Genomic DNA, 27,268 nt, shown 5'->3' on the forward strand with positions numbered 1-27,268 from the left:
CACCACCTCGGCGCTATTAACAAGAGTACTAGTTTACAAATCAAAAAATGATCCGATAATAAATATATGATCAAGGACTAGACCTATAAACTATATAAAGAGTACAATTCAGGAAAAGTATAACAAACGAAAACGCACCTAAGCACGCTTCAGGAGTTATTTATCAATTATAAAACATAAAGCAATAGTAGCCTGGATTTGTTGATCAGAGTGCTCTTGTTGAGAAAAGCTCAAGCAACGTTCCAAAGCTCTCGAGACAGTTGAAGCTCGCAAACGACGTATCTACAAGGTCAACTCATCAAATATAGCATGTATAAAATAAATACACCACACTTAGAAGTTTAGAAGTGGGTGAACTCGGATTGGGCATTTTGAGCATGCTCAGGGGCATGATCAACGAATTCCTCAACGGTGCTCTTGTGGTCACCGAGGGAAGCGCTTGGCACATCTGGGAATTTAGAAGAGCCGGTGGTGGTAGCGGAAGGTAATTCGTCAGCAGCAGTTCCGAAAGTGGGCTTGCTGTCGCCAACAGTAGAACCAGCAGTTCTGGTTGGAAACTTAGACTTGACGAACTTACCGACTGGGCCGGTGCTCTTGACAATGGTTTCGATATGAGGTGCAGCAGCTTTGTGGGCCAAGCTAGTGTACTCAGCAGTCTTGTTCTTGGCCAACTTGGTGAAGTTAGCAACAGCAGCGTCAATTTCCTTCTTGTTGGTTTGGTAGATGACAGGGACGGTGAACAAAATGACTACACTGGCAGCAATCAAGGTGAATAAGGTGAACCAGGATGTGAGCTTGTAGAGGATGTAAGAGAGACCAGCGGCCTTCAAGGTGGTTTCTATGTCGTGGGAGTAGATAATCTTCTGGAATTCTTCCTCGATCTTAAGGTTCAACTCAGCGAGTTGAGGGATGATAACATCGTTGAATTGCTTAGCGTAGGACTTGGCAGCAGGCTTGTACTTGGTAACGAAACCTTGGCCTGTGACAAGTTTACCGGCGTATTCAGCAGCAGCAGAGACTAGAAATTCATGTTAGTATGTCGTTCGCCACGTCAAAAAAATGCAAAATCCTCTTCGTTATTTGAAATAGTGGGGAGATCAATTGCCTGTGTTTCAGGGTCTGATTTCATATACTTCACATTCTGATAAAAGTGCGAAATTCACAGTAATCTGTCGACGTCGTTCCGCCATAATAGGGAGCGTGTCAGGAGAACCACAGTTGGCGGCAAGTAGCCAGAGGTGATTCTAATTGAATGCTTGACGTAGAATGGAAGAGCAAATAGCGATTGGAGCTAGATTTGTATAAATTAAGTTAAGGGAATACATACGCAATAAACCGACGTAGGCACCACGGAAGAAAAGGTTGATCAAGTTGATGTACTTGAGAACGATCAAACTCACGATGATCGAACCAAAAACCTTACCGGTGAGGACTGGGTCCTTCCAGGTGAGTAAGGAACATGTGGAGCTTGATGAAGGTGGGGTGACGATTGGGGCAGTGGACATGACTGGCGAGCTTTATTAAAGGAACTGGGTTATGACAGCTGATAAGGGGGGAAGATAGCTGAAAAATGTAAGGGCGATAGACCGAAACACCGATGAACAATTTATATTTAGTTGAATAAATAGATTCAAGAAAGCTAATTTATCACCGATACAAGTGAAGCAAAGCCGACGATTCTGTACTAATCAATGGATTCAATCCGATGTATTATATACTACAATTACAAAAAGGAGAGCAGAACTAGGATTATATTATTCTCCTATTGAAGACGGATTCGAGTTTAAAATTTTTTCCTTCCTGTCTCCTGACTGAGCAGTGAGAAAAAGACGGGAGTGTGCGTCGTGGGAAAAATTCCGTTTGAGCAACTGTGCACAAGACACACGCTGTGATAACGTATGGTACGGGAGACAATTGAGATTGTGGTTGTTGCCATCGTCGGTGATTTGCTTGGTTGGCAATGTAAGGTACGTCGTATTTCTTTTTAGTAGGGTGATCCGTCAAGAGACTGGTTATTTTCTAGGATTTTTCTTTCCAAAAGCTTCCGACTCCTTCGCACAGGTTCCTAGACGTTCCTGAAACTTGGAATCCGGCTGCAACACCTCCCCATCTGCAATAGCCACTGCTGACGTGTTCATGCGAAGCTGTCGTTGGTAGTAATGCAAAATATCACTGTGTGGTGACAATTGGCTGTGGGGATTCGTCCCCTCAGGGGCTCGCAATCTCTTCAATCGTCTATATTCGTGCATGCTCCGCTCGCCTATGATTTCCTGGAGCCACCGGCATAAAGTGCCGTTGAAATTGGATATTAGCAATGCAACAAACTGATCGATAAGTTCAATTGCTAATGGCAATTGCGACTGAATTTGTAGTGCATAATTGCCCCAGTAACGGGATTTTTCAAGGAGGGTCCTACGATGGCTAGAAAGAAGTCCGAAGCAGGATCCTCCGACGTTCATATATCTCTTATAATCACTGAGGCCCTTACTGATCAGCTCACAGTATCTCACAGTCTCGTTCATTGGGAAATGAATTCTTTTGTGAAGTTGGTTTGCAACCACTTTTTGAGTGACCTCGATTTGTGATTTGATCTTATCGTGGTAACAGGAGTAAATTGATTGGAAATATCTGTCTCTACCGTGTTTATCCTGATCTGTGCCAAGAAAGTCTTCCCAAAGGTGACAATAATCCATTTGAGTTATTACTAACTTCACAAGTATTTGCATTTGCTCTCTTAAATGGGATTGTAACTGATTTAGTGCTCTACACTTCCTGTGAAACAACGAAATCAATTCTTCATTGATTTCAGCAATGATCTCTTCCAGTTCATAATTTTTCTCTGACGGTTGCAATCTGGGTAGATTTGCTTTGGTTCCAATCAACTTAATATCATTCGCAGAGTTGATTGGCCGGTATGCGTACTCTTTGAAGCTAGTATTCGTATCATTTTCAAACAACTTGTACATTATTGAGCCAATCTTGGAATTATTGAAGGGATCATCGATGCTGTTTGCAAGTGGGTCTTGTATCTGCATCTGATCTATCCTCCTCAAATCCTCAATCAATCCATTAATTCTTATGAGACAAACTCTGGAATCCTGCTTAATTGCATCATGTATCAGGCGTATTTTGCAACAGCAATTGCTCAATTCCTTGATGAAAGCCGGTAATTTGTGAAGATGTACTAGTGGAAAAAGAAGTAACTCCTCCAATTCTGAATTATTTCCACTATTCTGTTGCACAGAAGGTAGTTTAACGTAATACATAGCGAGCAACCTTTTAGCCTTCGTTGATAGGAAGTACCTTAATATAAGGGCGAACACATTTACACAGTTAAATTGATTGGATAAAGCTTCTTTTCGATCTTTTTTGTCATTAATCAGGAAATCGTCATGAAATTGCGTAGTAGCATATGTCAGTAGGACGGTATTGGGCAATGCTGAAACAAATGCCTGCCATAATGCTTCAAGCAAGTTCAATTCAGCAAAGTCAATAATTAGACTTGTGTTACTAATAAGTAGACTCTTAAACCTGTTATACTCTTGCCCTTCATCTTCGATAAAATCTTCAATCGAATTAATATACTTCATCACATCATCCTGCTGACCTCTAAGTACAGCTGTCTCTGTATTATATGAGTCTAATCTTGCGAATGCCATGAATCCTATTTATTATAGAAATGAAATACGTAAATGTGATATTTAACTAAGAATGCAGATATAAATGTATTTGGATGCATTACATTCTATAGAGTGATCTAACTAGTATATCGATATACTGGATAGTCATTTGTTTCAAATATGTTTCAGTTGTACTACGGCTGCGAAAAAAATTTAGCCGATGTTCCTTACTCATTGAGAATCGTCACTGATTCATTTTCCATTACACCTTTACCCAAATATTCGCTGATATATTTAAATCTATCGTGACTCTCATTTAATGCACTCTCAAAAAGTTCATAGTTGTCTTTGGACTTGAAGTGGCCATTTCTAATAGTGCGGATCTCTTCTAGTTCATTAATGCAGAGAGGGCACTGCTTGTCTCCAGCAGTGGTGTTTTCCTCGTTCACATTGGCAATCATATTGTCAGTTAAGCATTTCTGGTGATACGAATGCTTGCATTTGAAATGAACTACAGGAAAGTCTAGTTTTAGGTGGCATGCTGAACACTTGTTATTTTGGATAACAAACGGTCTTGAACTTAATTCCGTCAACTTATGAGAATTTTTGGTGGATTCACTTTCGTAAAATTCGATCAATTTGGTGTTATTGCTTATTTCTCTATTCTGATTGTCAAAGTAATCAATCAAGAAATCTTTGACTATGCCAAGAGTTAAAAATTCGTTACCAGTATTTTCGGTCAAGATCTGTAAGATCTCTAATGGGTTCATTAGTTTCTTGGATGAGATTTCGCTTAATATGTACTTGAAATCATTCGAGCTAACTTTTTCATAGATCTCTTTTTTGCTAACAACAAACTTCAATAAAAGCTTGTAAAGTTCAGGCTTATTTTGACCATACCTTTTGAGCACCTCAAAACATCCTGTGATATCTCCCGACACTTGATATGTTCTAAATAAACTTTCTTCGTACCCTGCCTTTTCTTTTGATATAGCCTCCCCATCCTTGAAATCGAAAATATTCGAAATCAATAGAAGAGAAGAATTATTTAGTAAATTGGCGTTTTCATTCAATAAAAGTCTTGCTTTCATCGTCCATTCTTCTTGAGCGTCAATGGACTTTGACTCTCTTGACAAAGATAGGTACATTTCCAACAAGGTCATCAACAAGTCCTTCTTATCAGAAATATTACCCTGATATTTATCAAATGTTTGGATACAAGCTTCTAAGAAGATGACAAATTCATTTGGATGATTTATGAAACTGGGAAATATTAAGCTTGGTCTTGGAGGCAAATATGTTGGTTCCTCGCCATCAAGTTTGGAATCGTTCGACAAAGTAGATTTATCATCCCCATTCGATCCAGATATGTAACTCAAAAATGCTCTATAATTGTTCAATGGAAACGAGGGTTCATCTGTGGGTTTGACTGCTCCTTCTTTGTTTTCATCCAGAACTTTGATATGCAAAGGCTCCCTCAAAGTTTCATCAGGAACATATTTACCTGTAAAGACATTAATTAATAATTCCGTCGTTTCAATTGGACAATGGTCAAGAAATGTTTTGGAGTGATCAATTAGAATCAACAATAGTTCTTCAATAGGCAAGGACTTCACATAGCTCAAAGAATTTTTGGGCTGCTTTAGATCGTGCAATTGAATTCCCACAATCAAGTTCGGCTGATTTAAACGATACAACAACTTGATAACTTGCGTAAAATAGCCACATTCCTTGAATAAATTAATAATCAATTGGAAATTCAAATCTTGCAAATTATTGGCATTATCTAAATCCAAGTCGTTGATGAAGTCATCCAATTCATTGGTCAATTTCAACTTGCAATAGCAGCACAATAACAAGGTAATGTGGTCATTATTGGCTTCTTTCAATTCATATAACTTGAACAAGAACTTTGTTAGATTTGGAATGTTTGCTGCATCCTTGAACTTCGTGATAAGAGTCATCACAAAGTCATCTAAATCTTCTTCTTCGTCTTCTTCAGCCGAATCCTTCTTTTGCGATTTATCTTTGTTAAACAAATCCAAACACTTTATGTATACATCGATGGATGCTTCAAAATCCAGGTTCTCGTATAGGTTGTCACCATATAGTTTTTGAATTCTGAGTAAGATATCGTTTGATAATTTACTTTGGGTTGCAAGATTATAAGCAATAGGGAAGAGCTGCCGTTGCAAGATCAACTCTATCTGTTGGTTTATGGGCTTCTCATATAATTTGTAAAGAATTCCATCGTTTGAGAGCATGTGGACATCCAGCTTCATGATAAAGACATAGTTGATGGTGTTATTTGGTATCATTAGGTTGAAAGAAATATGCTTATTGAAAAGGTCAATTACTAATACCCTAGTAAATAATCTCTTCTTCTTTGATATTGACTCTGCTGTTAAGATTTCTTCCTGATGTGGAGACACTATTAATAAATAGTGCTTATCAAATCTAAAAATCCTAGATTTGGGAATCTCAAACTTGATAGTTCGTATTTTATTCAAATGACTATAGTATCGTACCGAGTCAGTAGTACCAACTATCAAATTTTGACTTCTGGGATCGATGTCTACACAATTTAAGTCAATGCTTGTTTTATTGGACAATATTCTCAGCGGCTTTCTTTGGTTTCGTCCAGAAGTTGGAACCGTTAGGATCTTTGAAGTTGTGGTAATATACAACAAATCTTCATATTTGTTAAACTCAATTCCTGTTACTGGATCATTCGATTCATAGATTAGCCGCTGTTTGGAACCTCTGTCTCTCAATAGGTCTCCTCTAACCAAAATGACCTTTCCGTTAGTATAGCCAATAGCGATGCAAGTTAAATCATCATTGAACTGAAAGCAACTAATGGGGTATGAATTATCTGCATTTGAAATCAAAGACTGAGTTTGGAACTTGAACTTAAGTGCATCTGAATCCTTTTCAGTCAAATGGATGATTCTATTCAAATCCCATAACTTTACCACTGACGGCGAGCCTTGCTTTTCGGCCAAGGTAACTAATAAATCAGAGTTAGGCAAACTTTTGATGAAACTAATGCGGTAGTCCACGTCATACGCTATGAATGTCTTTATAAGAGTTAAGTCCTCTGGAGCGATGATCTTTATGAATGCATTATTAGTGGCTACTACAAGGTATGAATTAGTTGCGTGTATAGCCGATAAACTCGAATCCGAATACAAAGGATCGTTGCTTTGGAAATTAGGATCCCGTATGGGCGTATAGTCAAACAATTGGAATTGCCTCCAAGAAGCTGGTAAGTTAGACATGTCAATCAATATAGATACATTACGATGCAGTGTCTATTCACCATGATGATCCAAAGGCTCCAATGTTCCTTTTTCTTTAAGTTCTGGTGAGATTCGGTTGCTAAATAACACCCGTACCTCAATATTAAGTACAACTTTTTGCAATAAATCTAGCCTATAGAATTAGAACACCGAATAGGAACAAAATAGGAAATAGCATGGTGGACTTTTCTAATGTGTTGCATTTGGAGAAATACCTGATTGTCCTATTGTTAGGAACAACTCCGGTAAATCTTCTGGTGATGTTTAGGGACGAGTTCAACTTTGTAGGTTTTCTGGTGGACGTCAGTGACTTGTCTGGGAGAAGATTTCTTGTTATCGGCTTGATTTGACAATCTTGCAGAAGAAAGCTAAAAGAGACTACACCTCCAGGGGTCGTTGTATACATTTTTGTCTTCTTCTTTCTGAATTGGGAAGTGACTGAATTTTCAGATTCCCTAGGGGATTGAGAGGAAGTCTCCCATGTCGATGTATAGCCATCCAGCCATGGTTTCCTCCCACTTGTCTTAGATAAGACAGTGGGTGCAATAGATGTAATAGAAGGATAATATGAACTATTGCCTACTTCGCTCTTAAGTTCACCATCTGTAATTTGTTTCATTCTATGTGAAGATATTTCCTCTACTGGCTCTTTAAACGATTCCACGTTGGAAGGTAGAGGTAAGAAAGATACGAGTGTTTCTTTCTGGCTTTCAGAGATGTTAGCAGGCTTATAGATACTTAACAGTGGTCTAGAGTCTCCTAGTGTTCTGCTTGTTAGGGGACTGTGTCCTATTCTTAAAAAGCCGTCATTGTCACATAGAAAGTCGTTTATCGTTTGTTTAGGCGTATACGTTAAAGTTTCTTCGGAGGTTGTACCCTCAAAAATGATGGATCCACCATATAAGTCACTGGAAAGCATTTCCGTCGTTGTGGAATGGCTAATAGTTGAACCGCTTGAAGAGTGGAATGATGTTACATTAAGATTATGACTGAAAATCAGCTCTAAGTCTTGCTGTGTCTGCATTCCTTCGCCAAACGGATCACTCTGCTTCTCGCTGAACTCTTCGTCTCCCTCATCGTCTCCCTCATCGTCTTCATTATCTTCTTCATCATAATCTTCTTCACCATAATCTTCTTCTTCATAATCTTCTTCTTCATTGCTTTCGCATTCTGTATTGCATCCACATTCCGTATCTTCATGTGCGTCTATGTCTATGAAGCTTTCATTGATGGAATGCCAAGTTCCATTTGATTCACTGCCAAAGTATTCGAAGGCTGCAATTTCTGTTGCAGCAATTACAGAGTATTCGCTCACATTATTCCACTTATCCGCTACTGTGTGTTTTGAGTAGACAACATTGTCTGTCAGATACGATAACTGGGCTTTAGCAATCATCAATATTACAAGAGAACTCAGGAGAGACTGTAAGAACTTACTAATTCTAAGGCTAATCATAATGCAGGGTTTGCAACCGTCAAGTTAATTGAATTTCTCTTCAATGAAACGACTTTTCAATTGGTTAAAGTTATACTGACTACAGCTTCTTAGATTTTACATTAGATATGATTGTATTTTTTTTAATAAGATTGGCGGCAAAATTAACGATACTATAAGAAAAAAATAAAACAGACCTACAGATCCTTTAACATATATTTTGAGAAACAACTTACAGTCACAAGAGCCGGAAGGATACTCATTTTAAGTTTGATTAACATATAACAGCAGTAACAATGAATGAAAGTTTCAAGTTTGTTTGATTACGCTGGTGATCGAGATTGACCATGTCCTTCTCGATGTAGGCTGAGAGTACAAGAAATGGCGCAGATAAGAAAACAAATCTTTCCGACCGATTTTTCTGAGTTACAGAGAAAGGGCAGTGTTCCAAGTCGGCCCGCTAAACGAATGTAGCATTGTGCTAAAAATAATTGGAGACTTGCCTGTCATACAAACAAACATCCTCTTTCAAACATCCAATAAACATGGCCTGCCAAAATCCCTCAAAGCGCAAATTGTGGAGATTTGCAACTGAAACGATGGTATTTGAACTTTAGGAGGTAACTGAGATTTGGCAAGATATATCATATGCATTTTCGCACATTCTAAAATATGTCAAATAAAAAAGATGTCTGTCGGCAAAAAAGTTTAACCGTCAATAACAAGCACAATGAAATAGAGGGTTGATGTTACATTTACGGTTGGTTTTGCGCTTCGCTGAAAATGGGTTCAACTTTTCGGACATCTGATCGTCTCAGGGAGGAAGAATGGTTATCCGGCATCAAGGTTTTTACCCGACGTACACCGAACCTTGTTCGTGGGACTGGCTGATTTCAAAGTCTCCTTTTCGATCCCTTTTTCTGTTCTCCTGCTTCTCTTGCTGCTACTACTGCTGCTGCACCTAATCAATGACTCCTTCGACTCGCTCCTTGTGGCCTATCCGTGCATGGCCCACTTCTACTATATAGATTACAGAAAAAAAACCTTTTGGCTTTCCCTGTACATAACTTTAAACGTCTAACTCTAGAATTATGGACTTCACAGAGGCAACAATTCCCGACCCCTAAACCCTTTTCAATGGAACGATATACTAATATACAAGAATGTGAAACGAAAAAGCCTGTAAACCATCCGGTTTCAGAAGAGTTTGTTTTTTGCTACTTTTCTCAGCTAAGACCATCTGAAATTCAGTCTTTTGAGTGATTTTCAAAACCTCCGGTACTACCTCGTATCGCCTCCTTCGTCGCAGTATTCAGAATGCTGCACTTACGTCTCTCTGCTTGACATTACATCATAACAATGCGGCGGCAGTCACAGGCGCGTAATTCAATTTGCAGGCAACCTGCCACTGTTGCAGAGTCTTGGATCTACTTTCTTCCATGTCCGCTGATAATACCTTGCTTAGAGTAAATCTTAAGTTATCAAAACCATTAATATTGTAGCCAATTCTAGATTCATAAGATTCATTCTTGCGTTTCCGATCTAGGCACCTACTTCGTATTTACCCCCAGTACGTACGCTGTTTCTCTAAATTATATATATAGTTACCATTTGCCCACTCTCCTTATCCATTGAACTACAGTTTTCCGATGAAATAATATTGCTTTGTATAGTTGTTTTTTTTTTTCATCGGCAAGCGACTCTCCTCCACATCTAATCTGTTGTATATTGTATATATTTGAGTGACGCCCATTTTTCAGTCGTACCAATTTGATTGCTGCCCTCTCTTCTATTTCATCAGCGATTGCAATAGGGCGGTGCTATGAGTTTGATCGAACATGTTCTGAGCAACCCTAGCCACTTACTAGCCCACGGTGGAGCTCCAAACAATACAATACATGGAGCTACTGCGAGAACCGCATCACCCCACAATTCCTCCTCTGAAAAATTGGTGGCTTCAGAAACCAGCGACTACTTGATCAACGAACATTCGATTGTACCTAGATCTTGTATATCACCGTCTAGAACGGCTAATACCGTCATCACTACGTCAACCTCCACGAATGAGCAGTTTTCCATTGACTTGACCCTGGTTGTGTGCATCGAACAAAACGATTGCAACAATGGTGGTTCAGCCGCCTCTTTCTTAACTACGCGCAGTGAACCAGATACATCAACTCTGCACTACGACCATACCGTCCATAATATTCCCAATCTTTTGAGGAAGAGAAGTCTGTCATCTGCCGTATTGACAGAGTCAGGAACTAACAGCTCTTCGTCTGAGGAGTTGACGCAATCTGTTGCAGGCGACAGCGAAGAGCAGAACTCTGACACTCCAGGGCACGATTTGGTGTACCAATCTTGGATGGAACAGTTTGACAGCCAACTCAAAAGTCACCCATTGCATGCAAGTATTAAGTTCATTTCTTCAGCGAGGCAGCTCTCATCTCTTTTGGACTACTACTATAGAAGGCGCCATGCGGAGCAGTGTAGTTCGAAGTTGAATGCAAAAGTAGGTAAAGCGCAAAAGCTCTTTCCATATCTCCATGGCTTGGATAACATCAACCAAAGGGCATTTTTCTTAGAAGGCAATGAAGAAAACACGGATGATATTAGCCATGTGATATCCGATAACTCCATGGTAAACCTCATGTTCTTGAACTCTTCAAGTGGAAATCACAAGCATCCGAATTTAATCAACACAATTGACTTGAAAGACTTGCTCGAACCTAAGACGTTCCAGAGAAGACTTGGAGTTCACTTTCCATCCTCTTCTTCAGAAGTGAATGAGATAGAAGACGTGAGCTTACATAGAGAGGACGTAGCCCACACAGTGGAAGAGTATAAAGAATACCTCCCCTTCAACCATGTCTGGCAGATCGATGTATTGAAAAATCAAAGGCTGTTGAATAATAGAAATTATAAGAGCCAGATAAAGCTAATGGCTCCTTTATCCAGCTTTGTCGTATACAACTTCAATGACGAAGATAATGAGCCTTTAGCATTAATGATAGCCTCGCTCAAAAACGAGAGGAAACGCCAGACAGTATACATTGTCGAAAACAGCATAGACTGGAATTCAATTGATTCCGATTATTTTGACAATAGTCAGGAGGAGAGTTTAATATACCAAAACAACTTGATTCCCGAACTGGTCAGGGGTATCCCCGCAAATGAAGACAAAGCTCAATACGCATGCAAGTTTTTGAAATACGAACAGAATTTGATTTGGAGACTAAACTCCATGAAGTGGATATATCACAATAAAATATGTTTGGGTAATATCACAGATTTTAATAAACTTTCTACGGCTACGCAGCAACCATTCAAATTGATAATAAACTGTCACGAGAGCGCTAGTCTCCCTTCGTCTCAAACCCTTCACTCCATAATCTATGATATTTCAAAAGGAGAGGCGCAAAATTCAAGCGTCTATTATTTGGAATTTCCCTCATCAGGATGTTTCAGCGCTGGTAATATCACAGCTCCGGAAATTATCACATTCTTGAATGTGTTGAAGTTGATCCACCTAATTGTTAATAAGCTTGACCAGAAGGCTTTTATTTTCTCGTTTGATGGTTTTACAGGATTATCTTTGTTAACAATATCATTAACGCAACTACTTGGGGCATGTAACATAGAAGATGCCGTCATTCAATTGTTAGCCAATACAGGAGAAAGTGTAGACAAGAGCGTCAAGCTCTACTTCTTTAAATCTGACATAATTTTCCTCAAACAATTCGAGAGATTCATTGATTATTTGAAGCAAAACTTATTAGCGGATGACAAACTTATAGAAGACCTTGATTTTGATGAAGTGAACTCTTATCATTTATTTCATCCAATGCAGTCTACGTCAAAACACGATTGGTTCAACCCAGGGTATGATAATAACTTTCCTTCCAAAATATTTCACAACTTGTATTTAGGATCTTTGGGCCATGCAAATTCCATTACAGTTTTGAATTCGATAAAGACTACCCATTTAATTTCAATTGGGGAATGCCCATCTTGGTTCAAATACTATAGAAATCAAGTGATTTTTGACTACGAAGTAAAGGAGAAGTGCAAGAGAGGAGTTGAGATCTTGAAACCGATTTTTGAGTTTAATGATGGGGAATGTAAAATATATGAGGTTGATTTCACTAAACTAGGTGGAAAGTCAAGGAAAAATGATAATCCTAAGATTCCCAAATACTTAAAATCCTTAGTGTTTGTACATAATTTAAAGGATGATGGGAAGGATTCCATAATGCCTTTGTTAACTCAATGCCCTGCATCCATCCAAAGTAAGTTACTTTTAGCCGAGAATCCGGATACCACTGACGGAAGTACCACATTAATCCATTGCCGAATCGGTGTATCTAGGTCTGCTTCAATTGTTTTGGCCTCTATGATGAAGAAGTTTCATTTATCTTTGTTGACTTGCTACATGTATCTAAGGGTGCAGCGATTCAATATAATTATTCAGCCCAATCTCAAAATCTTTTACGAGCTTCATTTATTTGAGCAGTTTTTAGGACTTCAAGCTCGAAGGAAAGCAAACAGAGGATTCTACAACTGGGAGGTCTTGTGCAATGAAATAAGCAAACTCAACAATCATTACATAGAATGAAATACTGAAGTACAACTTTGGCAGCGGAATAGATTAGCTTTTATACATAACTCATAAATATATTTATAATTTGTTAACCCTTGATGCTGTGTCACAAGTGCCTACAACCGAAAGCTTTGCAGCCACTCCTCTTATTTGAAAGAAAGATTCGGTCACACACAGTACCGACCAAGAATTACGGTAAAAAAACACAGCACACAAAACAAATTATATTCAGGACAACAGAAATTCCGACCCGAGATTTCAGATTTTGCATATAACGACTTATTCATGAATTTTCAAGATTTGCCTCCTTAGCTTAGTGGTAGAGCGTTGCACTTGTAATGCAAAGGTCGCTAGTTCAATTCTGGCAGGAGGCAAAATCTACAGATTTCGCTTGCGCAAGTGGTTTAGTGGTAAAATCCAACGTTGCCATCGTTGGGCCCCCGGTTCGATTCCGGGCTTGCGCATTTTTTTGGCTTACTCTTTGCCGATAATGATGACAGTGAATAATTATAAATTTATAAGTTTGGTAAGATACCAAGTGTTCTATTTTTTGAGCATACCAAAAACTAGTTCGAAATGTCTAAGACTGCTGTGACTAGGGCTGTTAAGGCAGGTAAGTATAAAGTATACATACCAATTGAGAGTGATTATCTAACCTATTCTAGTTCAAAGGTATTATCCAATAGCCTTGGCTGATAAAACCTGGGACAATACGGGCTTGCTACTTGATTCCAGTTCCGAAGACATAAAATCGGACAATGTCAATATCCTACTTACCATTGATTTAACTCAATCGGTTACAGAGGAGGCAATTAAGAAAAAGGCTAATTTCATCATGGCATACCATCCGTTCATATTCAGAGGTTTGAAGAGCATTAGCCAAGATGACCCTCAACAGAGATCGTTGATCAAATTGATCCAGAACAATATATCAGTCTATTGTCCTCATACAGCTGTGGACAGTGCCTATGGTGGTGTAAACGATTACTTAGCAGATGGAATCACTTTTGGTTATGAAGTGTCGTCAAAAGAAGCAATTGAAAAGGACCCAGTGGCTAAGGATTGTGGAATGGGTAGATTGGTCACTTTGTCCAATCCAGTTCCATTATCTAAATTAATTGGCAATGTTAAATGCAGTTTGGGCTTAAAGTATGTCCAGGTAGTGAGAGGAAGAGGTCAAAGTTTAGACCACCCAATTCGCAAGATAGCCATTTGCGCAGGGTCTGGGGGAGGTGTATTTAAGGGAGTACAGGCTGATTTATACTATACGGGAGAATTGTCTCATCATGAGGCTTTATATTTCAAGGAAAGTGGATCCTCAGTTATTTCTTGCAACCACACCAACACCGAGAGATCATTTTTGAAAGTGATCAAAAAACAGTTGGAAGACGCTCTTGGTGATGCCCATGTTATGATCAGCGAAACTGACAGAGACCCCTTTGAGTTAGCGTAGATATACAAACACTTATGAATAGGTAATGCTGGATAAGTACTGCAACAGCAAGACTGTATATTATCACGTGATTTTATATACGATTCGGGATTTGTAAGATGGTACAAGCGTTTGGTTTCAATAGTACTAATCTGCTTTCTTGCAATAGTACAGTATTACGTATATAAAAATATAAGTCAATTACTTCCTACTCACCGTTTGCACAGTTTTAAGTAGCCACTAGATTGTGCATGGCTTGGGTGCTTTGGGATTAGAAGAATATGGTGAAGTCTCAACCCCAGAGTTTGCGGATCTTCGATCTAGAAGGCAACTCTCCATCATACAACGTCAAATCCACCATTGTACAGTGCACAGGAACGGACTATGTATTTCTATTTGGAGGCTTCGATGACATGGATGCCTTGGATAGCAATGTCTATCTCTTGAACCTTGCAACGAATACTTGGGAAGTAGATGATAAACACAATGGGTTGTACAGAGAAGGGCATCTGGCAGTATACATTGGAAACGGTAATATCCTAGTCTTTGGAGGAATTCCATATGACGAGTTCCCTGAACCTGTAGCACACCGCCATAGACCTCATAATACTACTTTTCGAAAGGATAGCTTAATGATGATATATAATATATTTGATAAGAAATGGATAGGTCCCCCACATTTTGCTTTAGAGAACGCACCATCATCAAGATCACGTCACGCATGTTGTCTCTCTGCCGACAAATCGAAGTTATATGTAAGCGGTGGACTAGTAAAATCAACTCCTTTGGATGACTTGTTCTGTTATGACCTTACATCGGGTACTTGGCAGGGTCCAATTCAATTTGTATCTAGATTCGATCATTACATAACTATACAAGGTGATAAGCTCTACTCATTCGGAGGACTAGACAAGGATATGAACCACGTCAAAGACACAATCACCTTCTACTCCTTCAAAAATCAGACTATTGGAGAAATCTCAATTCTCCAGAAGCCCAAGCGACTATTCCCAAATCTTGATGGAAGCGATACCTCACAAGAATTTGAATCCAGCAGTAAATATAGTCCAAATGAATGCGAACGGTTATTTGTTGGCTCAGGGATAAACGCTTCCATAATAATGGATATTTCATTACCAGCATGGAGTACCACATCCGGAGGAATGAGCATTTCCTATTTCAATCTTGATGACTTTGAGTCGCAAGATTTGTTCAACATGAGCAATATTGCTATGTATTTTGCGAAGACAAGCAAACATAACATAATGAACTATTCGTGGAAGGAAACCTTTGTGAAAGAGGATGGAACTTTATTTCTCTTGGGGACACATTTTAGCAGAAACCTCTCTTCGAACGAGGCAGCTGCTAACTTAACAGCAGAGTCGATCCCAGAGGGCACGAGCAACGACACAATGGATGAGATGGAGAATGAGGAGATAGGAATTCCTGGCAAACTCGACTCAATTTTTGAAATACGACTAAGTGATTTGGGTATCCCATGCCTTAGAAGAATACCTTATGACAAAAGAGCGCTCTACAGTAGTATTCCTTTGTCTAAGGATTTTGAAAGAATACTTCTCAACGAGGAGTTTTCTGATTTCGAAATTCTCACATTGGCTAATCAAGAGGATAAGCCTAAATACCGAGAGTCATTTGATTTGCTTGATCTTCTGAACCCAGGTAACTTCAAAACAATCAAAGTACATAAGTCAATTCTTTTGGCTAGATGGCCTCATTTCCAAAGATTGATCTCTATTGGGATGACTGAAACACTTCTGAACAAAATGCTAATACCAGAACCCTATACATGGGTAAAGGGGTTGATATATTACTTATACGCTGGTACAATTGATTTTAATACGTACATAAAGCCAGATTATACAATCTTGGACTTTTTAGGGTTGTTGATACTTTCAAACTTGTATGAACTCCCTGATTTGAGAAATCTAGTGTTATTCCAGATGTATAAGCTTTTTGATAACCTACTATCTACTTTCATTGAAAATGACGAAGAGACTATTTCTATCATTCTTAAGCTATGGCAAGAATTATCTTTCGCCAATGAATCAATCTTCATTGTGAAAATTGTGGATATTATCAAGAAAAACTGGGGAGTAATAACTCGGTCGAAACCTTTTCTTTCTTTGTCCAAAGAAGAGATTGTTAAACTATGTCAAGATTCAAGTGATGATGTTGTGAGCCCGAGGGCTAAAGGAAATACATTAAGCCCTCGCTCTGATCGGGCCTCTTTTGAGTCAGTTGAGAATCTAAGCGATCCGCCAACCCCTGTGAGAAGTACTCATTCACCATTTGTGATAGATTCTCCTCACAATCAAAGTAGTTTCTCTAGCTTACAGCATTTATCCAATGTCTTAAATGATCAATTATAAAATTGAATACGACTACTTACCCTTAAATATACATATAGAGGATAAAATACTATGTAAGGAAAAATTGTGAACCTCTATAAAATTGCACTATATGATGCCGTATAGCACTAGTTCTCATTATCTTTGTTGTCTTTGTCACTTCCAAAGAAATCATCAAGGAGTTCATCGACTTTGTCGCCGACTTTGTCTAGTGTATCCTCAATGTCATCTACAAGGTCGTGTAAAAATCCTTGGTGCCCATCATTGTCTTCTGGCTTTTCTGTGTCACCTTCATGGCCATTTTTGGCCTCCTCTGCTTGTTTGTTGTCATCCGGAGAACTTTCAAAATCCGTTGGTTGTGGGTTTTGCTCAGTCTCAAGCCCAGAAAAGCTTGATTCAGCCAAAGCCATAGATTCAACTGGATGGTTGTTGGTACTTATTGAAATGGTTGTTGGGTTTGAGCTAACTGGTCTTTTCTTCCATAGCAAGTCATATGTAGCATTATTGACGATATGGTCGACCTTAAAAGGTAAGTTAGGATACTCAAGTGGGTCAAGCCAATCATCTGGTAACTCATTTGCGCCAGATATAATAGATTTCACTGTGAAGTCAGATCCATTATTTGGGGAAGGGTTGAGGTTCAATGTGTCACAAATAATGTTATATACCTCTGTGTTCTTAAATGGCTTCACTTTCTTAGAAGGGCTTAATCGTTGATCAAAATAAGGACCAGTACCCAAGAAAATTGCCCTCATTAACACCTCCGTATTATTATAACCATGAACTCCCTTTGGTTTGTAATCAAATCCATTTTCTTTCATCTGCTTGTGTGTCGTAACGGAATACCCAACTTTTGGAATAATCCAAAGGGGGGCGAGTCTGTAGTTGAACTTATGGTCATCTATCTTTCCACCAAATTCCCATTCTTTCGGCAAATCTTCAACTTTGAAGATGTCATAATGCTGAGTTTCTTTTTCACCTAGCTTGGCCATATTAGTGAGCACTTCCTGGTATATCTCATCAACAGGGTATTGTTCGAACGGGCGCAATCCGAAAAGAGGCCAACCATCTATATGTTCTAATTTATTCAAATCGACCAAGTCATCTAGGTAGATTAATCTATCATTGGATGTTGGTGCCATTCCGTGATCACTTACAACAATGAGATTGACAATCTTTTGTAAGTTTCTCTTCTCGAGTTCTTTTTGCATCAAATCAATAAAATTGTCGACATAATTTAAAGCGTCTGTCAAATTAGACCCACTGATACCAAACTTGTGGCCAAACAGATCGACTGTGGGAACATAAGTTAAGATCAATTCAGGTCTTTTCGCAATATCCTCTCGGTCAATCCACTTCATCACCTTGTCAACCTTTGTAGACAACAATTCAGATCCATTATATCTGTCGAAGTCTACAGAAGGGCCGACTGTGGGAACTTCGCTTCCAGGCCACATGTGTACTGCAGCATTAACTCCCTGTCTATGTGCGGTTGTCCATACCGGTTCACCTCCTTGCCAAAAGTCTGGGTCTAATCCTCCTTCATTGGGGTTGGTATTTATAAAGTGCTTTTTCAAAATGGGATCATAAAATGTGTTTCCGACTATGCCGTGCTCAGCTGGGTCTAAGCCAGTAACTAATGTCCAGTGGTTAGGAAAAGTAGATGAAGGAAAAGATGGAATCATGAAGGGTGCTCCATAATCTTTAACTAACATAGTATGCAATGTAGGAGTGTTAGCTGGGTTGATGTAATGAGGGTGGAATCCATCCAATGATATCACGATGGTTGTAGGATGAAAATCATGAGTTGAATTGTTTAGAATGATCTTGTTTAAATTATTTACATATGCCTTTCTCCCTCCTTTTCCACTCAAGTATAGTATCACCGTGATTAGACAAAATATTACGAGACTGCCCAATGCTGTGGTCACTTTTAATTGTTTTAGCAAGGCTTTGATTTTGTAGTCACGTAAGTCGAATACTCTGAAGGGACCCTCGTCTCGCCTTTCTTCTTCCCCTCCTTCTCCTTCTTCCTCTCCGTCAGTGATTTCGAAGCTGTCCCTATTTCGTGATGTATTATGGTTCAACATTTCATAGCTATTACCGCCTTTAATTTTCGATTTAAAAAGGCCTTTGAACTTTGAAAACATGGTAGTCGACGACAGGTTACTACTGTCATCAAAGTCGTAGTCCAAGCTAGATAAAAAGTCATCGTTGCCGCTTTCCGCTGTATGTGCTGGCCTTGATGGGTTTGTTTGCTCGTTGAATATGATATCATCATCATCGTCCATATCTGTTATAGGGACATCCGCAGCATGAGGCTGTGGAAGTGATGTGTAATTTACCGACATTTTCTATTAATGTCCACTTATGAAGACTACTCTAACTTATTTGGTATGCTATTACCCTATAACATATCACACTAACTCTGTCAATAGCCTCAAATAGAGCTGAGTTCGGATCTTTGGTTGAGCAGCTCTGGTGCAGGACGCACGCGGTTACCTCACTGGTTACAGTAGTGCGTGCTGCAGTTCTCAGATTGGTGGTTGGATGTAATTAGTATGTAAGGTTTTCGATAAGAAGTGATATGAGAGAAATGGTATTGTTCTTGTCTCTCTACATGGCTGCTGCAAGGCGTCGTCGTAAGGGGTTGTAAGTCACTATGGTATATAGTGCTTTGATCCTTTGGTTTAAGAACAGAACATCAATTGTAGTACTTCATTTATCATACCTTGTGGTACTTCGGTCTCTCCCTCATTAGTACTTAGATACGAGTCTCAATTTAATTTCTTTTGTTCGCTACTGCCAAGAGGGGCACTATGCATACGAGAAGAATATGAAAACAAGCTGTACATATAACTTTATATATCACTATGTATGATTGTATACCTTACCTTTATAACTTACATAGAATAACACTATCTAGAGAACTGAAAACAAAACAAATCTTTTGAGCAAAAATGAAACTTCATTGTCATATAGAGCCTTGTAAGTGCAACACAAACAGCGCTCATCATCAGTACATTTAGAAGACGTCACCTTGGTCGAACATAGCGTCAGCGACCTTGATGAAACCAGCAATGTTGGCACCCTTCAACAAGGATGGCAAACCTTCAGCGTTCTTCTCAGTAGAGTACTTGACGGCAGTGGCGTAACAGTTTTCAAAACAAGTGTACATGATGTTCTTCAACTTAGCGTCAACCTCTTCGGAAGTCCATTGAACTCTTTGGGAGTTTTGAGCCATTTCCAAACCAGAGACGGCAACACCACCACAGTTAGCGGCCTTACCTGGAGCGTACCAGACGTCGTTAGATCTGTTGGCCTCGAAGACATCAATAGCTTCCTTGGTGGAACCCATGTTGGAACCTTCGGCAATGAATTTACAGCCAGCTTCAACTAAAGCCTTGGCTTCGTCACCGGAGACCTCGTTTTGGGTAGCAGAAGGCAATGCAATGTCGACTTGACCGACCTTGGCCCATGGTCTGACACCAGCCAAGTATTCAACAGAGTTGGCACCAGAGAAGGCAGAAGCAGAAATAATCTGCTCTAAGGATTGGTGCTTAACCTTGGCATCGGCGATCTCAGCAATTTGCTCAGGTGTAATACCAGTTTGGGAGATGATGGAACCCTTGGAATCAGACAAGGAAACAACAGTTCCTCCTAACTCAATAACTTTAAGAGCAGCGTATTGAGCAACGTTACCAGAACCAGAAATTGCGACTCTCTTACCCTTGAAGGATTCTTTACCGTTGGTGGCCTTCTCAATCATCTTCTCAACGTAGTAAACGACACCGTAACCAGTGGCTTCTGGACGGATCAAAGAACCACCCCAGGTCAAACCCTTACCAGTCAAGATTCCTGACCAGTTGTTTTGCATTTGCTTGTAAGCACCGAAGAGGTAACCGATTTCACGACCACCGACACCGATATCACCAGCTGGAACGTCAGTGTCAGCACCGATGTATCTGGCTAATTGTCTCATGAAAGCGACACAGAATCTTCTAATTTCACTGTCAGATCTGCCCTTTGGGTTGAAGTCGCAACCACCTTTACCACCACCCATGGATAAACCGGTCAAAGCATTCTTGAAGATTTGTTCGAAACCCAAGAACTTCAAGATGGACAAGTTGACAGATGGGTGGAATCTCAAACCACCCTTGAATGGACCTAAAGCGGAGTTGAATTGAACTCTGAAACCGTTGTTGACTTCGATCTCACCCTTGTCATTTTCCCAAGAGACTCTGAATTGGATAATTCTCTCTGGAACAGAAACAACTGGGATAACCTTCTTGTACTTTGGTTGTTCAGTGAACAAGGTGGAGTCCTCAAGGGCATGGACTAATTCGTTGTAAGCTTGTTGGAATTCAGGTTCGTGAGGTAAGACCATTGTGGAAAGTTGTAGTTATTGAGTTAAGATAAGCAGAAACAAAATTCATAAGTCACCGAAGTTCAAGTAGGAGAGATGTCCAGACATTTAAATACCCAGAATCAGAAATTTTCTCCAGGCCCATATTACCCACTTCCACTCTTCACATCTTTATTAGCCTCTACTCTTTCCTGTACATTCACCATATATTCTATATATTTTTAATCTACGTTAACTTCCGGAGACGTATCGGACACTTGTGCCACCATACATTTTTGCCGATGATTCAAATTTTGGAAGTCAAATCAGACCGAAAGAGGCAATTGAGATTTCTTTTCTGCGAGAAGAGTCATTTAGAGGTTGTGAGCCCGGGAGTGTACATCGCGAGAAAAATCCACCTTATCTCAATCTCTAGCCAATGAGCGGGTGGTATCAAAATTGCCATACAATTCCTGAGAAAAGTGAAAATTTCTGGTTGTGAACAATAAGATGTAGTATGATTTTGCAGGACCTTTAACGGACCGAAATCCAATTCGATGCGTGCATGTATGCCATTGGGTGGCTTAACAGGAAAGCTAACCCTATATGGTTGTTAGTTTAGCTTCACGTTGCCTATGCCTAGTGGGGAAAGTGAGCTCGGGCCTAATATTGCTGTTGTTTCGGTTCAGCATTTTGACTTTTGTCTTACGTTCTATTTTACGACTTTGATGGGACGAAGCTTAAATGGTTAAGTGCGAAACGTTAGCTATTCGATATTGGTACACTCAGCACGCCAATGTAATTGGATTTTGGTCAGGTAGGTAGTTGAATTACCCCAATATAATGCTTTTTTTCAGCGAGGGGGACAAGTGATTGGGTACCTCAGTTCCCCCAATGTTATTTTTTGTTGTCTCTCGTATACCTTCACTCGGGGCTTCAAAGTTGGCACATTTCAATTGTCACTGTTTTCTGACGTAATCGCTTTGAAATCAGAGTCGATTAGCTCAGAATGCGTTAGCGCAGAAAATGGGCCGGGTCTAACACAGGCCCACTAATCCCGACTCGGGATTTTGCTTTGTGCCCATTTTTCTGAATGGCATTTTCTTGCTTTCATTATCAGACGAATCAAAGACGGTTTTCTCACAGTATGACCCCACACCAATACAGAGGCTATTTATTTAACAGTGTAAACTTTTGAATGCAACGGCGTACATGTTGACGTGGGTCGGGAATATGCGAGCTAATTCCGCGTTGGTTGCTTATTTCATTAGCATTTTCCGTCTTTCAGTCTTGTAGACTAGTAAAACTATGTGGATTGCGTTATAGTTGATTCAGCCTTTCTGCTTTTTGGTGAGATGGGGAAACTGCTTATTCAAGTACCTAACCGAAGCGACTTTAATGCCTTCCTCTAAATATCTTGTCCTCGTTCAGTCTTTTAATGAGCAGCAAATACTGCTACGAAAAAGTTATATTCTGGTCCTCAATAATGTTTTGTAAGAAACTTGTTGTGCAATGGTCCATACATCAGATATTACCAGAACTGGTATGGTATTGTGAAGCGTGAATAGAAAATTTCAAAACAGCATACTTGACTGACTAGAATCATAAAATAGATAAAGGTTAAACTTTATCGTAGGCGGGATAAACGCATGCACGTACTATACAAATTGAGGCTAACATGACATAAATCCAGAGAGAGTTTCATCATAGCATCTCCTTTGGTTGCATTTAAAAATAATTTTAAGATACCTTACCCAAGAAGTTCCAAAACGAAAATCATGTCAACTTCTCTTCAGACCTACCCATTTCTACCTTGCACATCATCTACGACTTTTGCTTTTTTCTTAGAACCAAAAGAAGTATTTCATCACAAAAAGCAATAGAATCACCTATCCGAATTCCCACTTACAAGGAACACGCCCTTTTGAGTTGGCATTTAGATATCAATTGTATATGAACAAAAGCTGCAAATTATATGTGCTATTGATTGCAAAACAGCCATGGTTGTTCTATGCAGGTTACTAATGTGATGAACAATTTCAAAAATTTAGGAAAGCTCTGAAGAGTTCACAGCTGGTGGCATTACTAACCATCGGCAATGGACAATAGGAAGGTGTATAAGAGTTATAGGAATAAATTAAGGAGTATCTCTTCTACCAATACACGGGGAATACTTTCTAAGGTTAAAGAATATTTCAATACGAGTAATAATAACTCAAACGAAGATTCTACTCCAAAACATGCCAGTGAGCAACCATCAACTTCAAATACACCGGTAGCTACCCCACTAGATTTATCCTCCTTAAGCGGTGAGGGCCAGAATGCAAATAATATTTTATCCTCATTTTTCAGAGAAAAAGGCGACAGGCCTTTAACTGACGTGGAATATGAGGGAGTCATGTCTCTAATGGCAAAGTCCAAAAGTAACACTCCAATTAAGAGACTTAAATTGAACGACACCAGTCACTTCGATCAAACAGACAGAACGATTGCTCTTGATAGGAGTTACATTCCTCCAACACAACCGACAATAGATGATCTGATGGTCTTTGCTACTCCCTCTGCTCAGAAGACCTTAAAGAAGAGAAATGCCAGCACAATGCACGATCAATCCAGCTTTATTGGTACACCAGACTACACCCCAGCTTATCACACATTTAACGACAGTTTTGCCAATAGAAGTGTACCCTCGGTCAAGAGAGTGTACCAATTTTCTGGCTTGCCATCGCCGTACAGAACAAGGATAAGAGCAACAAGCGCAAGCATTCGTAAGGTATCTAAATCTGGTACCAAGCCAAAGCAAGATATAAGTACCACCTTCGACCACATTCCTAGAACAAAGTACAGCAATAATAATAGACCAAGAAGTGAAGCAGCAAGCACGCTACTCTCAATTCTCGATGGTAATAATACTACATTGAGTACCGAAGATAAGCCCCCTCAGAATGATCTCAAGAGGTTTGCTAACCCATATTCGTCGTTACCATCAATTAAAAGAGTGAAGAAAGTTGAAGAAAATGCAGAACCTGCTGGAAAGCCTAGCATTACAGCTAAAGATATCGCAAATACGATTGCATATGATAAGTCTAAAGAACTACCGGTTGCTATTGATACAAGGCCTCTCTTTCCATCGAGTGAGGTCACTGATACAGCTTCTAAGGAAGTGGAATCAGGGAAATCTGAGTTGAGCACTACAACAACACTTTTCAGCAGCCTGCCTGCTAAGTCAGCTGCCCCGCTTAAAAAGCCTGCTGTGGAATCGAGTAACGGATTCATATTTTCTGCCAATGGTAACAAGCATAGAAATGAGCCTACAGTTGAGAAAACGAACAATGGTTCACAATTTTCAATTCCGACTACATTCACATTTGATCAGACTACAAAGCCAGTGGCCAACTTGAAGAATTTTTCACAATCGGTTTTCGTCGATTTCCCCTTTCCTGAAGTTACACCATTGGAAGTCGTATTGGATAGAGCAAAGGTTAAGCAATATGAGGCTTTATTCGATTTCTAAATATCTCGCGTATAATAATTAAATGACTACTGTATTTATTTTTATCACCTGTAGTATTCGCGTAGTAATAAAGTGTCCTCACGCGGACTTCTCGTATCGGCGATCTGATCGGTACGACGTCTGAAAAAAAGAGACTCTACAAATATCAGGGAACCAGACGATGAAGAGATTATATCAGAAGTAACAAGACTTATCAACAAACTATGTCAACAGAACTTAAATCTGTACTTTTAATAGGTGGTGCGGGCTTCCTAGGACTTCATTTGGTTGAACAGTTCCACAAGCATTCCCCAAATACGAAGATATACGTTTTCGATGTGCGTCCAATACCTGAAAAATTGGCTTCTTACTTCCAATTCCCTCCAGAAGAAATTGAGTTCTTCAAGGGAGATTTAACCTCTGAGGAAGATGTATCTAATGCTGTCCTTAAGTCAAAGTGTGATGTTATTGTGCATTCAGCTTCACCCATGCACGGGCTATCTCAGGATATTTACAACAAGGTTAACGTGGAAGGTACCAAGAACTTGATTCAGGTGGCAAAGAAATTGAAGGTAAAAGCATTAGTATACACTTCTTCTGCTGGTGTTATCTTCAATGGCCAAGACCTCAAGAATGCAGACGAATCGTGGCCATATCCGGACGTTCATATGGATGGATACAATGAAACAAAGGCTATCGCAGAAACGGCTGTTATGGAAGCTAATGACAAGGCAGGCTTATTAACTGTTTGCCTTAGACCAGCAGGTATTTTTGGTCCAGGTGATCGTCAATTAGTTCCTGGTCTTAGAGCAAGTGCCAGACTAGGTCAATCGAAGTATCAACTTGGTGATAATAATAACTTATTTGATTGGACCTACGTTGGCAATGTGGCCGACGCCCATGTTTTGGCATCTCAAAAGATCTTGGATCCAGCATATGCTGATAAACTTGGTGGTGAGACTTTCTTTATCACAAATGATGCTCCAACATATTTCTGGACTTTGGCGCGTACGGTCTGGAAGGCTGATGGCTTCATTGACAGTTATTATATCAAATTGAACAGACCTTTAGGTATAGCTTTAGGATATTTGTCAGAGTTTTTCTCAAAACTTGCTGGTAAGGAACCAGGAATTACTCCTTTTAGAGTAAAGGTGGTATGTGCTCATCGTTATCATGACATCCACAAAGCAAAGACAATTCTTGGTTACAAGCCCGCAGTTGATTTAGAAACAGGTATTAAGTACACTTTAGAATGGATGGATGAAACTCATTAAAGCAGAAGATCTACATAACTACATAGTCCCTAGCATTAATATGATTAACTTTTCATTGATAGAATATAAGATAATGCGCTAGTAATATAACAAGGCTCGCAAACAGAACTATATATGGAGAGATGACACTCCCCAAACTTGATGACTTTTCGAGGTCTGCAAATGGTTAGTATTGAAGAAAAGAATCAAAGTATTGATAAAGTTTAACATACAAGTGACATTATGAAGTTCTTTACCAGTCAAATTTACCTTGTGGTCCACAAGAGTCTTATTAATATTAGAGGTTAGCGGCTGTAAGCTAAGAGGCTTTTCAGAATTCTCGGTAGCTCCTGTTCTTTCTAGCTTCATCTTGGATGCGGGGGAGGGTGCTTCTGCATCGTAAGGTGGAATATCTAATTTGCTGTTGACTTTCGACTTCACCGTGACTAAACCAGCAATCTCTTTTGCATCTTCATTTCGAGACTTTGATTTTGAGAAGTACTTTGTTGAATCGTCGGTTTTGATTGAATCGTCCTTCTTGAATGGAAGAGCACATGCATTTATTTCATTGAGTTCAGAACAGTCATCGTACAACACGGTAAGGAAGTTGGCTGAAGGGTTTCCTGGACAAAGATGGTAGCATTCTTGTTTTATTGTTTGTAAAGCACAGCATTCACAGGCGAGATCATCAGCTTTGCAATCATCAAGTTTTGAAAGAACATCATTGCAGCAACCGGAGAGTTTGATAAGGTCATTGGCATCACACCGTTTATAAGGGCGAGGGTTTGGGTTAATGTATGAACCATACTCTTCTAGAGAGTCAATAATTTCAGCTTCTGGATACTTTCCAGCAAGCGCTACCTTTCCTACAATGGCGGCAAGCCCAAAAAGCGTTATAAACAGGATAACTTTCATATTTGAAGAGAGACAATCGGATCTCGAACACTTGGAACTTGAAGGTACGACTAAGTGTACTGAGGGCTTCCTTTCACTTGTTTGTAAACATTCACTGTATAATGCTTACCAAAACAAAAACATAGGAATTACCTACAAAAAAGGTCTTGGCCGCAAATTTCTCGTGTCCCAAGAAAATTGAGACTGGGCCAAATCTGGTGAATAAAATTTTTGCTTAGCCCAAGGCGGCTCTTTGAACACTCAAAGGAGACAGAGAAAGCCACCGCTCAAAAAGTAATTTCATTGACATTATCCTCATTGCGCCTCCTTGAAGGATCTGGAAGGGATGGGAATCCGCTTTGTATGAATATTGGGGCATTTAATTAATGTGAAGTAACCATTATGAGCAAACGGTCGTCTGCATACAATTTGCTGAAATTTGATTTGTGACACCAGAAAAGGGCTTGGTACTACAAGAAATATTGGCACGATTTTCACTTTTCGTCATCTAATCCAAGTTGAATC

The 27,268-nt window shown here is 39.5% G+C and overlaps 12 protein-coding genes and 2 non-coding genes across 14 annotated transcripts; 7 read left to right on the forward strand and 7 right to left on the reverse strand. All coding sequences in view use genetic code 12, as the record gives it.

Annotated features, from left to right (window-relative positions):
- Positions 1–131: 131 nt before the first annotated feature.
- On the reverse strand, positions 132–1,769 carry RJT20DRAFT_54506 (uncharacterized protein). Its single transcript, XM_064920609.1, has 2 exons — positions 1,328–1,769; positions 132–1,018 (listed from the first exon to the last, which is right to left on the reverse strand). The coding sequence occupies exons 1-2, from the start codon at positions 1,503–1,505 to the stop codon at positions 342–344; spliced, it is 855 nt and encodes a 284-aa protein (XP_064773144.1). The 5' UTR covers positions 1,506–1,769; the 3' UTR covers positions 132–341.
- FAV1 (Fav1p) lies at positions 1,743–3,637 on the reverse strand. Its single transcript, XM_064917571.1, has one exon. It carries the CDS (start codon positions 3,588–3,590, stop codon positions 2,013–2,015), a length of 1,578 nt encoding a protein of 525 aa, XP_064773145.1. The 5' UTR covers positions 3,591–3,637; the 3' UTR covers positions 1,743–2,012.
- Positions 3,638–7,037, reverse strand: VPS11 (tethering complex subunit). The gene has a single exon (XM_064918645.1). It carries the CDS (start codon positions 6,899–6,901, stop codon positions 3,848–3,850), a length of 3,054 nt encoding a protein of 1,017 aa, XP_064773146.1. The 5' UTR covers positions 6,902–7,037; the 3' UTR covers positions 3,638–3,847.
- An 18-nt stretch (positions 7,038–7,055) lies between these two features.
- Positions 7,056–8,378, reverse strand: RJT20DRAFT_908 (uncharacterized protein; the record flags this gene model as incomplete). The annotated part of the gene is made up of 1 exon (XM_064921339.1): positions 7,056–8,378. The coding sequence occupies one exon, from the start codon at positions 8,376–8,378 to the stop codon at positions 7,056–7,058; it is 1,323 nt and encodes a 440-aa protein (XP_064773147.1).
- Positions 8,379–10,722: 2,344 nt separating this feature from the next.
- On the forward strand, positions 10,723–12,972 carry PPS1 (Pps1p; the record flags this gene model as incomplete). Its single annotated transcript, XM_064918846.1, has 3 exons — positions 10,723–10,846; positions 10,874–11,511; positions 11,578–12,972. The coding sequence occupies 3 exons, from the start codon at positions 10,723–10,725 to the stop codon at positions 12,970–12,972; spliced, it is 2,157 nt and encodes a 718-aa protein (XP_064773148.1).
- A 287-nt stretch (positions 12,973–13,259) lies between these two features.
- On the forward strand, positions 13,260–13,331 carry RJT20DRAFT_t104. The gene has a single exon. It is a non-coding gene; the product is annotated as a tRNA-Thr (tRNA).
- A 17-nt stretch (positions 13,332–13,348) lies between these two features.
- On the forward strand, positions 13,349–14,551 carry NIF3 (Nif3p). Its single transcript, XM_064917572.1, has 2 exons — positions 13,349–13,570; positions 13,623–14,551. Exons 1-2 carry the CDS (start codon positions 13,534–13,536, stop codon positions 14,408–14,410), a joined length of 825 nt encoding a protein of 274 aa, XP_064773149.1. The 5' UTR covers positions 13,349–13,533; the 3' UTR covers positions 14,411–14,551.
- On the forward strand, positions 13,351–13,421 carry RJT20DRAFT_t105. The gene has a single exon. It is a non-coding gene; the product is annotated as a tRNA-Gly (tRNA).
- Positions 14,552–16,786, forward strand: RJT20DRAFT_129737 (uncharacterized protein). The gene has a single exon (XM_064917573.1). The coding sequence runs from the start codon at positions 14,671–14,673 to the stop codon at positions 16,777–16,779; it is 2,109 nt and encodes a 702-aa protein (XP_064773150.1). The 5' UTR covers positions 14,552–14,670; the 3' UTR covers positions 16,780–16,786.
- Positions 16,787–19,172, reverse strand: RJT20DRAFT_129738 (nucleotide diphosphatase/phosphodiesterase). Its single transcript, XM_064917574.1, has one exon. The coding sequence runs from the start codon at positions 19,107–19,109 to the stop codon at positions 16,887–16,889; it is 2,223 nt and encodes a 740-aa protein (XP_064773151.1). The 5' UTR covers positions 19,110–19,172; the 3' UTR covers positions 16,787–16,886.
- Positions 19,173–19,783: 611 nt separating this feature from the next.
- On the reverse strand, positions 19,784–21,145 carry GDH3 (glutamate dehydrogenase (NADP(+)); the record flags this gene model as incomplete). Its single annotated transcript, XM_064921729.1, has 1 exon — positions 19,784–21,145. One exon carries the CDS (start codon positions 21,143–21,145, stop codon positions 19,784–19,786), a length of 1,362 nt encoding a protein of 453 aa, XP_064773152.1.
- Positions 21,146–23,201: 2,056 nt separating this feature from the next.
- On the forward strand, positions 23,202–24,617 carry NUP60 (FG-nucleoporin; the record flags this gene model as incomplete). The annotated part of the gene is made up of 1 exon (XM_064918461.1): positions 23,202–24,617. The coding sequence occupies one exon, from the start codon at positions 23,202–23,204 to the stop codon at positions 24,615–24,617; it is 1,416 nt and encodes a 471-aa protein (XP_064773153.1).
- A 72-nt stretch (positions 24,618–24,689) lies between these two features.
- Positions 24,690–25,943, forward strand: ERG26 (sterol-4-alpha-carboxylate 3-dehydrogenase (decarboxylating)). The gene has a single exon (XM_064917575.1). It carries the CDS (start codon positions 24,821–24,823, stop codon positions 25,868–25,870), a length of 1,050 nt encoding a protein of 349 aa, XP_064773154.1. The 5' UTR covers positions 24,690–24,820; the 3' UTR covers positions 25,871–25,943.
- On the reverse strand, positions 25,925–26,876 carry PGA43 (Pga43p). Its single transcript, XM_064920611.1, has one exon. It carries the CDS (start codon positions 26,762–26,764, stop codon positions 25,979–25,981), a length of 786 nt encoding a protein of 261 aa, XP_064773155.1. The 5' UTR covers positions 26,765–26,876; the 3' UTR covers positions 25,925–25,978.
- Between the last annotated feature and the right edge of the window lie 392 nt (positions 26,877–27,268).

This window comes from Scheffersomyces xylosifermentans (assembly GCF_036884685.1).
Source record: "Scheffersomyces xylosifermentans strain CBS 12540 chromosome Unknown RJT20scaffold_6, whole genome shotgun sequence".
Lineage (NCBI taxonomy): Eukaryota > Fungi > Ascomycota > Pichiomycetes > Serinales > Debaryomycetaceae > Scheffersomyces > Scheffersomyces xylosifermentans.